Source organism: Styela clava, chromosome 14 (genome assembly GCF_964204865.1).
Source record: "Styela clava chromosome 14, kaStyClav1.hap1.2, whole genome shotgun sequence".
NCBI lineage: Eukaryota > Metazoa > Chordata > Ascidiacea > Stolidobranchia > Styelidae > Styela > Styela clava.
In genome coordinates, this window is record NC_135263.1 from 15,507,711 (window position 1) to 15,518,978 (window position 11,268).

At 37.0% G+C, this 11,268-nt stretch overlaps 2 protein-coding genes across 2 annotated transcripts; both read left to right on the forward strand.

The window, feature by feature from the left end:
- Positions 1 to 202: 202 nt before the first annotated feature.
- LOC144431914 (uncharacterized) lies at positions 203 to 2,294 on the forward strand. Its single transcript, XM_078119675.1, has 4 exons — positions 203 to 522; positions 826 to 918; positions 1,113 to 1,339; positions 1,885 to 2,294. Exons 1-4 carry the CDS (start codon positions 243 to 245, stop codon positions 2,071 to 2,073), a joined length of 789 nt encoding a protein of 262 aa, XP_077975801.1. The 5' UTR covers positions 203 to 242; the 3' UTR covers positions 2,074 to 2,294.
- A 2,890-nt stretch (positions 2,295 to 5,184) lies between these two features.
- On the forward strand, positions 5,185 to 11,268 carry LOC120328550 (uncharacterized). Its single transcript, XM_078120103.1, has 2 exons — positions 5,185 to 6,440; positions 6,534 to 11,268. Exons 1-2 carry the CDS (start codon positions 5,855 to 5,857, stop codon positions 10,496 to 10,498), a joined length of 4,551 nt encoding a protein of 1,516 aa, XP_077976229.1. The 5' UTR covers positions 5,185 to 5,854; the 3' UTR covers positions 10,499 to 11,268.

Consider the following 11,268-nt stretch of genomic DNA (forward strand, 5'->3'; position numbering starts at 1 on the left):
TATATATATATTGTCATATATATATATATACCACTGAGGCGCTGAGCACATTGCTCAAAATTTTAGATTAGAAAAAAAACAGAAAAAGTTATATATATTGGGTATTCATGATGAGTTCAGTTTTGTGTTTCATAAAAAGCTGATTTCAACTATAGCAATATTGGATAAAACTTTATTTTACCATTTTTTAAAAATAGTTTTATATGCCTATTGAAAATAGAATCATTAGATAAATCTGCATCATGTTAACGATAAAAACGCTGGGTCTGCTTTTACTTGTTAGCTGGTCAAATGCATTTGATGATACTCCAGCTTGTACGCAAATTGAAAATTTATTTCAAACACTCTGTGCCCGAGGCGGGACACATACATCAATCAGAATCGAAACATCTCAAGGGTCTCCTGGGAAGAAAGAACCAGTTGGAGAAAAAGGTGAAATAGGCCGGCCGGGACCCGTCGGGCTTCCAGCTATTGTGGATTATGAACGCATCGAAATTGAAATTGACGAGAAGATTGCGCCAGGTAAAATGGTTTTTCAGCTGGCGGTACGATTGAAAGCATTAAAAATCATGAAAGACCTTATTCCTATGGTCGAATACGAAAGGGCTCGACTCTTCTTCGAAAATCTTTTTTGCTCAACTTGTTAATATTTTCAAAACTGAACTCATAAAAATGCCATTTGATTTTTGGACATTATACACATTTGCAACCGATCTACTTTATAAAATAATTTAGCGCAATTATATAACACGTGGAGCAATTTTAATTTTCTTTATTGCAAGCTGTTGACTTCATGTTGTTCAAAAATACTTACACCATTTTCAGGTATTAGTCAATCAGCTGCAAACAACAACGCCCTCCTTACCTTGGTGATTGAGAAATTGGAGGAACGAATAAAGATTTTAGAAAACAGAGAAGGTATGCAGAAAATACAACAGCAATCTTTAAAACCGTATAGAGTTGCGTTCATGTAGACTCCGGTCAAAAAAAGTCTAATCGAAAATTTATCGTTTAAATAATCTTGGTAGTAAACATCTTCGTAGTAAACAAACTTTCATATAAGTTCATGCCCGCTTTTACCAGAAAATTATGTATATTCCTAAATTATTCAGGGGCGTGTGAAATAAAGTTCGACGGTAAATGCTACTGGGTAGAGAGTCCTTATCATGGTGTGACAGGCTATGACAGATGGGAAGCCACATGTGCAGAACGGAATGGCTCACCAGCAAATATTTATTCGGAAAAACATTACGATGTCATCATGCGATACCTTCGAGCGAAAATATTTGCAAAGAGGAGTACGAATTTCCTATGGGTGGGAATGCGAACAAATCCAGCTGTAAATATATTTATATATATATTTTCCAATTTGAATTGTAAAATATGTTTTGACAAAGTCCGCATTTGTAGCAAATTTTAACGTCTCTTGATAATCTTTACCTGACGATCGTTTGTAATTTTCCAAATGCTTTGTGATTAAAGAATGTTGTTGTCGCTAGAAGCATATTACTGGTATTTATTCCTAAATTTTCTATGAATCCTTGGAGATCTAATATTTTATTAAACATTTCGCTATCCCATTTTTTTCCTTCACGAGAACGCAATTTTCACGTGACAAGTTACTAATTTGCAGCAAACTACTTCGTTTTAATATATATTTGAACATCTCCATTTTGTTGTTTTCAATTAGAGATATATTAAACGAGCGTTTGGAGAATACCAATTTTATAATTTGTGATCACATTGTAAGAACGTCCAGGATGCCACACGTATACTGTAGCAAAATATTTTGTATTTTCCCTAGTCACTAATTCCATGTTATGGAACGAAAAAGAGTTTGACTTTGTTGCAGTGTTGCAGGAAACAATGTTCTTTTCTTTACAGACTGGAATCGTGACACTTTCCGATGGAAGTCGAGCTCCATTTATGAAATGGTATTCTGGATATCCCTCTAAATCTCCTGCTCATACACACATGACAATTGTTCAAAGAGTTCCATCAAGTTCTGTCAACATTGGTATTCACAACTGTCCACCAACGTCCAGCAGAGAGGGCGTATTATGTGAATTATAGAGCAATAATATTGATTCGGATAATTTTCTTGACATAGACTACTTTGTATTTTTATCTAATTCACGAAGCATTTTTCTTCAAGGCTTTTTTTGAAATGTCATATAAAATATATCCAAATGTATAAATTTAACAAATCTATTATTAACGGCGTAGAAAAACAGCACACAGCAAATAATTCAGTTTCGCACATAACGCGAGTTTTAAAACTTATTGTTTGTCCCGTTTTCCCTAATCCCCGTGTCTTATTACAATTTTCTTTCGAAAAATACCACTAGGGCTTATTGGGTGTGTCTTTTATTTTCATATATCAAAAACAAAGTTACACAGTGGAAAATGATGAAATTTTCAAATACACAAAATTGGTGAGCCGATATCCATTTACTCATAAATAACCTAACATTTTCCTCTTCCACGCGTCTTAGATTATTCATTTACTGTTGGTGAGATTTCTTGCTATCGACTAGATCAAAAAATAAATAAAAATTCGCGCTATAAACTAGGTCTTATCTTAAGGCGAGTGTCCCACATCGCCCCAAAGACTATACGTTGAATCAGTACTCGTTTTACTGTACTCTCACTGATTTAACTGTATAATTCACCAGATTTATGCTGGCTTATACTGATTTGACTTCTGTTTCCTGGCGGAAAAGTATGTTTCTTTCGTTTACTAAATAAGTATGTAACAAACTAAAAGTCCGATTATTTCATATTTGTATTTAAGACATCATTATAAATACTAGCATCAGCGAAGAAATGAAATATATTATATAATATTCTATATATAAGTAAATCAACACTTTTCTAAAAAATACATTCATATTGTTTCATATTCCCGCCGGTTTCTTTCATTTATATTTTAACAGTTCACTCCGAACAAGGTTCTGGCCAATTAGACAATAAATTCTTCTGAATCGATGAATGTATACTAAAATCTTAGTATAACCACACGTATACTAAAGCAAAATCTTTTGTATTTTCCCTCGTCACTAATGCTATGTTATGAAACGAAAAAAAGCTTGACTTTGTTGCAAGAAACATAATATGTTCTTTTCCTTACAGACTGAAATCGTGACACTTTCCGATGGAAGTCAAGCTTCATTTATGAAATGATATCCTGGATATCCCTCTAAAAATTCTGCTTATACGCACATGGCAATTGTTCAAAGAGCCCCATCAAGTTGTAGCGACATTGGTATTTACAACTGGCCACCAACGTCCAGCAGTGAAGGCGTATTATGTGAATTATAGAGCAATAACAACGCTTCAGATAATTTTTTTGACACGGAAATACATTGTATTTTTTTTATCTAACTCTAGGAGGCATTTTTTTGAAGCTCATGCTTCAACAATCTCTTCGAAATGTTTTATAAAATATTTCCAAATGTTTGAAGGTAACAAAGTCTATTTTTAACGGTGTAGAAAACCATCTCACAACAAATAATTCAGTATCACACACCAGAACGCGAGTTTAGAATCTTATTGTGTACACCGAATGAATTGACGCTTTTAATCAAGAGCGAGTGTCAGAGGTTTGAAGACGATCAGATTCCGTCCTAGTTCTGACTATAAACGAGCGATCGGGAGGCGTTACCATGACGACCTTTCCGGTAGCTTCCGGGAAACCAAAATCTTTGGGTTCCGGGGAAAGTATGGTTGCAAAGCTGAAACTTGAGCAATCTTACTATTGGAAATATTGGAGTTTAGGTCGACGAGACGTGAGTTGCGCAAGTCAATCACAAGATCATGCTCTGACAAAAAAATCAGCTCTGATCAGTCTCTGACAATAACGAGTAAACTGCACTCAACTTCAAGTTAGATTGAGGCAGAAGGTTATTTGTTGAGGTGGGTGTGGTTGAAGAGTTTAAAGGAGATTGCCCAAAATTTGAAACCCCAAAGATCAGAACGTGGCGAGCAAGCCATGTGACCAACCGACGGCTGACGCGACCCGGACCTAGGTGTCGCTATAAGTCTTTGTGTATTTTGCAATCTAAAAAGCGGATTCAGCACTGATTTAATCAGTGGATATACGCAAATACTGCCAACATGCAAGCATTACAATGCCTTTGAACCTGGGTAAAATATTTGAGATTTCTGTACGTCCGTATATTACATGACGTCCAATAGTATTTCTACTTTTACAAAATCGTTGCTCAAACACAAAATGTCGTGAATTAAGATGAATTACCTTTTTTCTGCAACTTTACTGCAATGCGAGTATTCATGTCATGTTCAATGTTGGCTCAATATATATTCGATATGCTCGGTATACCGCGAAAATATCGTTCCAATTTAAATCTTCACTCAGTCTGCTGTATGCTGCCATGCTGTTACGTTACCCGTGGTGAACTCACCAGTACTGGCCGGTGCCCGGAGTCTCTTTTTTTTGTAACGAATTTGTTTTTTGGACATTAATCTTTTTAATTATATATATTTTTTGACTTCTTTCTATTCAACCTGTATCAGAGTTAGACTTTTATCACGGGTGTCGCTGCCCGAGGTTCGCATCAAGTGTATTTTCATTTTGGTGAATTGCCTCCTAGGCATTTTGGGCTGCAATATTTGACCGTGAGTTTGATATTTTCAATTTATACAAGACGTGCACATCGAGTGCAATATTCATGTAAAGACTGTTCTATGTCAATATGTCTTCACTCTAAATGAAAAATTGTGATTATTATGTTCAAAATGGATGGGTTTTGTTATGACAAATTTGAAAAGTGTGTGGAGGTGTGCCATGTCTGGTCATCGAAGCTTTGCTAACACTCATGGCAATAGCTAAGTAGCTTAGATGTTCATCGTTGTTCGGTATTTTGTATATATAGATTTTTGAGTTGTCTCTTTGTTGCCCAAGTTTACAGTTTGGTATTATAATGTCACAGACAAAAAATAAAGGCTTAACTTAAGCAAAAGTTATGAGACCTCTCCAGGAAACCAGACGTTCATTCTGATCATTTTTTGTGTTAATCAATCAACCGAACAAAACACAAATACATCATAACTTCTATATCGTTGAACGATGACATTGTTCAATCCTGAATTGCTTTAAAAAATGTTTTTCAAAACCGCATAATATAACAAAGTAATCACATTTTGTCATATAGGTATTGTTACTGCAGCGGTTTGCAGCAGTGTCTTTAATGATTGACAGGCGAGATTGTATGACGTCATAGTTAGAATGTTTCGTTTAGTTAGAATGTTCTGGAAATCATGTCATTTCCTGTCTCTGGCCTGTAACACGAGTTAGTGCTGTCCCTGTATAGTTCAGACGTGTATGGCTGTATTAATATTATTCTAGTGTCAGATTTTGTTGTTTGAATCTGCATGTATAAATATGAGCTTAGGATATGTACCGGTACTGGTATTGAGTTCAGTTGCATATTGTTTTGACGAAAAGGTAATTAATTGTTATGTTCTTGTTTACACAGTTTGTTATAATAATCTGCCAGAGAAGCACCGAATTCAATGTCAGTTACCGCAGTTTCAACATTGTAATTATCAATTAGCAGTTAACCGGAACACAATATTTCATGTTTGATAACATTACTGCATTATTTCTGGACTTTGTCCTGTGGAAGCTGGATTTTCATGCTATTAAAATATTGAAACACGAGTCAAGCTGCATTGAATTGTTATTAGATTCGTCTGCTAGCATTCCATCAACAGACTAAGGAAGGGATCGAATGCCTGCAGCCACAGTAACTGACAATAGGTCTGCTGAACTGTCAGATTCGAGTCATCAGGAATATTTACAGAATTAACAACAATAACAGTCAACAGAATAATGGCAAGTCAAGACAACCGAGAAGAAGGAATATCAAAGTTCACACCAACAGCTGACAATCCAAATTATGTCAATTCTGATGTCAATTTCGAGTTGCTTGCATCTTCGAGTGGTATGTCAAAAGAAATAGAAGAAACAATGAGCGATATACCCAATGTGGATTTAAGGTGCCTTTCCAAACAAGTTCAGCATTTAACTGATGAGATGAAAGGTGAAGATGATGCAATTTCAATTGCTGGTTCTGCTTGCTCTAATTGCAGTCACAAAAGTTCAATTTCTCAACAAAGCAACTCCAGCCTTGTTTCACTTAGACTGAAATATAAAACAAATCTTGCTGACCTGAAAGTAAAGCAAAAGTATCAGCAAGAGGAGGATAGACTAATGAAGGAGTTCCAGTCATCAATGAGCAATCTTAAGCTTCGAAGAGAAATTGAAGTAAATGAAGCCTGCCTATCTGTTCTTGATGAAGAAGAAGTGAAACTTCAACTGGAAAGTAATGAGCTCTTGGCTATAGCCAGTCAGGACTCTGGTAAGGTTCCAGAGTCGTCAAGTTGCCATGGAGAGCCATTGCTATTACAACTGGAAGGTACCAAGCAGCTGAAATTAACCAATCAAAATTTAGGTGAGACATCTAAGTTGCCACGTTGCCATGGAGAGCCATTGCTATTACAACTGGAAGGTACCAAGCAGTTGAAATTAACCAATCAAAATTTAGGTGAGACATCTAAGTTGCCAATATGCCATGGAGAGCCATCTCTATCACAATTAGAGAGTACCAAGTCTTTGAAATTAACCGAACGGAAATTAGATGGGGCTTCCAAGTTGCCAATATGTCACGGAGAGCCATCTTTACCAACATCAGCTAGTTATGTTTATTCTGTTTCTGGTTCAACAAGACATTTGCAAACACCATCAACCATAATTTGCTCATCACATCCACAATTTGTAAATTCTGTCGTGCAGCACCTTCCAATCGACGGTCAATGTTACACACAAAATGCCATGCAAAGTGTTCCATTTTCATATGGGTATGCACCAATGAGCAATTTACCATCTCCACAAAGCCTGTATTCTACTGTGAGACAAGGTGATAACTTGCTAAGCCAGCTCAATGGTCAAAACATTGTCAACAATCACCCCTTTTCCAGTGGAATTAAGACAACATGTGATAGATCAGCAGATAGAGGAGGAGCTCAATATAGACTTCCAGAAATCAAAATTGAAGTATTCACTGGGGAAATTATTAAATATCCATCATGGGAGACTGCATTCAATGGTTTAGTTGATAACAAAGCGGCATGTGTAGAACAAAAGTTGAATTTGCTCAGCCAATATTTGAGCGGTGAGCCGAAAGAACTTGTGCAAGGTTATTTGTTACTTCAGACCGAAGATGCATATGTAATGGCAAAGGAGGAGCTGAAGCGAAGGTATGGGAATTCAAATTTGATAAGTAAAGCGTTTGCTACTAAATTGAAAGAATGGCCCAATATAGCACCACATGACCCAATTAGCATAAGAAGGTTTTCTGACTTCCTAAATCAACTTCTGGCTGCAAAAAGGCGGTTTCAGTGTTTGGGTATTCTGGATTACTCCCAAGAAAATACGAATATTGTGGCAAAGTTGCCATATGACGTTATAAACTTGTGGAGAATTGAAGTTAGAAAGTATAAACAAGAAAAGAAAAATGAAAATGCTTATCCATCTTTTGATGTTCTTGTAAGATTTGTGTACGATCAAGCAGAGAATGCCAACATTCCAGAATTGAGTGATCTCAAAAAAGAATCTAGAGCATCATATCACAAAGCCGATATGTCAAACAGAAGATCCAAGGTTGTGGTGCTATCCACTTCAACAAAAGAAGAGTGTAAAGCACAATGTAAATTTTGTAATAAGGATCATTTTCTCAAAGATTGTGAGAAGTTCATTAGTTTATCAAGGATGGACAAGAAACAATTCATTCTAAGCAACAATCTTTGTTTTGCGTGTGGCTCGGGAAGCGGTCATTTTGCACGAAATTGTAAAGATAAGGCGAAGTGCAAAATATGCCAGAAAACTCATATGACTTGTTTTCATCAAGCAGAAAAACGAAAGACGTCAGAGCAGACCACATCTTTATGCACTACGACCAGTAACAAGATTGACCAATTGCATGACGTCGAATGTGACTTATCTATGATACTTCCAGTGTGGATCAGAGATAAAGGTGATCATAGTAAGGAAGTTTTGTCTTATTGCATTCTAGATGAGCAATCTAATACAGGCTTCATCAGTCATCAGGTCCAGGAAGAACTTGGTGTCAAGGGACACGAAACCAGCATAACTCTATCAACAATGTTCAAAAGCAATGTGGCCATTGCAACTAGAAAAGTATCATGTTTGGAAGTGCTCAGCTATGATCGTAAAGTGTGTATAGGATTGCCACCGGTGTACACTCGAGAAGAAATTCCAATTAGACGATCACAAATACCCACACCAGATAAGGCAAGGGCATGGCCTCATTTAGAAAAAATTGCTGATCTAATTCCACCATATCATCCAATCGTTCCAGTTGGATTATTGCTTGGGAACAACATTCCTAGTGTACTGAGACCTAGAGAAATAATTGCTGGCCATGATGACCAGCCATATGCTCAAAGGTCAATTCTGGGCTGGGGAATTGTTGGAGCAGTGCGGAGGTCTTCACTCAAACCAGCTGTTTCTCATCTGATTGATACCGATGTAGGCAACCATGATGTAGATATTTATCCTGAAGTAACATGCAGATTTGCTTTATTGACAAAGACAAAAGAAATTATTGAGCCTCGCCATCTACAGCGAATGCCGGAGCTAGAATTCACAGAGCGTGAAAATAAATACAGCGAGCTTTCCATTGATGACTCTCGATTTTTGAAAATTTCATCAGAAAATATAGTCAGAACCAATGATGGTCATTTCGAAATGCCTCTGCCTTTAAAGTCTAGGGAAGTTTCATTACCAAATAATAGATCACTAGCATTGCGTAGACTGCTCCAACTTAAAAAGAGACTACTGAAAGACGAAAGATTTAAAAATGACTATGTTGAATTCATGGAAAACACACTTCGAGATTGTGCCGAAAGGGTCCCAGATGAAAAATTGTTGCTGCTCAATGGTAAAGTTAACTACATATCTCACTCTGGAATTTACCATAAAAGGAAAACTGATCAAATCAGAGTTATATTTGATTGCTCTGCGGTCTACGCTGGTGTTTCACTAAATGACTACCTTTTGCAGGGTCCGAATTTAATGTCAAATTTGGTTGGAATTTTATGGAGATTCAGGCAAGATTCTATTGCAGTAGTAAGCGATATTAAGTCCATGTTCCACCAGTTTTATGTAAAAGAAGAAGACAGAAATCTCCTACGGTTCTTATGGTGGGAAGATAGCAACTTCAACAGAAGTATCGTAGAATTTCGAATGAAAAGTCATCCATTTGGAGCAGCCAGCAGTCCAGGTTGTGCAAACTTTGGTTTAAAACGATGTGCTGATGAAGGAGAAGCCGAATACGGAGAAGCGGCAGCTAACTATATTCGACAGGATTTCTATATGGATGATGGGTTGAAGTCTGTGGCTACATTTGAAGAAGCAGTTGATTTAATTCAACAGAGTCGAGCACTCTGTGCCAGTGCTGGCCTCAAATTGCATAAATTCATATCTAATAACTGCGAAGTGCTTGAATCCATACCAGAAGATGAAAGAGCTAAGGATATTAAAACTCTGGACGTCACAGTTGATCCTCTACCAATTGAAAGGACTTTGGGTATTGTCTGGTGTATTGAATCTGACGATTTTCAGTTCAAAATAGAAATAAAGGATCTACCGTTTACTAGAAGAAACATCCTCTCTTCGGTGAGCTCTATTTTTGATCCTGTGGGATTTTTAGCACCAGTTGTTTTAAGAGGGAAAATGATTTTACAAGAACTCTGCAAAGAAAAATATGACTGGGATGACCCAGTGCCTAAATATTTGCGAAGTAAGTGGGAAAAATGGCGCAATGAAATTCTAGAATTGGAGCGACTGAAGATTCCTCGCTGTTATAAACCTGAAGACTTTGGCCGTATCAGCTCTGTTGAACTTCATAGTCTCTCGGATGCCAGTGAAATTGGTTATGGCCAGTGTACTTATTTGAGACTGACTAATGAGCGGGGTGAGATTCATTGCAGTTTTGTTATGGGAAAGGCTCGTGTAGCCCCGTTGAAGCAAATCACAACACCAAGAATGGAGCTGACTGCAGCTGTGATCTCAGCAAAAATGAGTGACCTAATTGTTCGGGAGCTCGAGTATAAGGACATCAGTGTTTTTCATTGGGTGGATAGCAAAGTAGTTCTCGGCTACATAAATAATGAGGCAAAAAGATTTCATGTGTTCGTAGCTAACCGTGTGCAACAGATACACGATTTGAGTAAATCTGATACATGGTTTTACATCGATTCATCTGCGAATCCTAGTGATGACGCCTCAAGAGGCATAAGTGCAAGAGAACTTCTTTATGATTCTCGCTGGCTAAGAGGACCAGAATTTCTTTGGCAACAAGATCAGAGTTGGAAAAGCTCATTATATAAAGCTGATGAGGAAACTGAAAATTGTTTGATAGAGGAAACGATGAATCGGCAAACTAGTTATTGAGAGTTGGTTCCGCAAGTGTAATTTTCTTTAGATTTTGTAAGGAATCTATGTGTAAATAGTGCTGTTTCTTTCTTAATGTTACTCTGTTCAATTTTATGTGTTCATTGAGTTAGGTTTAGAGTCGATTTGTATAATTGCAAAACATAGTAGGTAGTTATTGTTTTGCAGGAGAGCCATGTTACTGCAGCGGTTTGCAGCAGTGTCTTTAATGATTGACAGGCGAGATTGTATGACGTCATAGTTAGAATGTTTCGTTTAGTTAGAATGTTCTGGAAATCATGTCATTTCCTGTCTCTGGCCTGTAACACGAGTTAGTGCTGTCCCTGTATAGTTCAGACGTGTATGGCTGTATTAATATTATTCTAGTGTCAGATTTTGTTGTTTGAATCTGCATGTATAAATATGAGCTTAGGATATGTACCGGTACTGGTATTGAGTTCAGTTGCATATTGTTTTGACGAAAAGGTAATTAATTGTTATGTTCTTGTTTACACAGTTTGTTATAATAATCTGCCAGAGAAGCACCGAATTCAATGTCAGTTACCGCAGTTTCAACATTGTAATTATCAATTAGCAGTTAACCGGAACACAATATTTCATGTTTGATAACATTACTGCATTATTTCTGGACTTTGTCCTGTGGAAGCTGGATTTTCATGCTATTAAAATATTGAAACACGAGTCAAGCTGCATTGAATTGTTATTAGATTCGTCTGCTAGCATTCCATCAACAGACTAAGGAAGGGATCGAATGCCTGCAGCCACAGGTA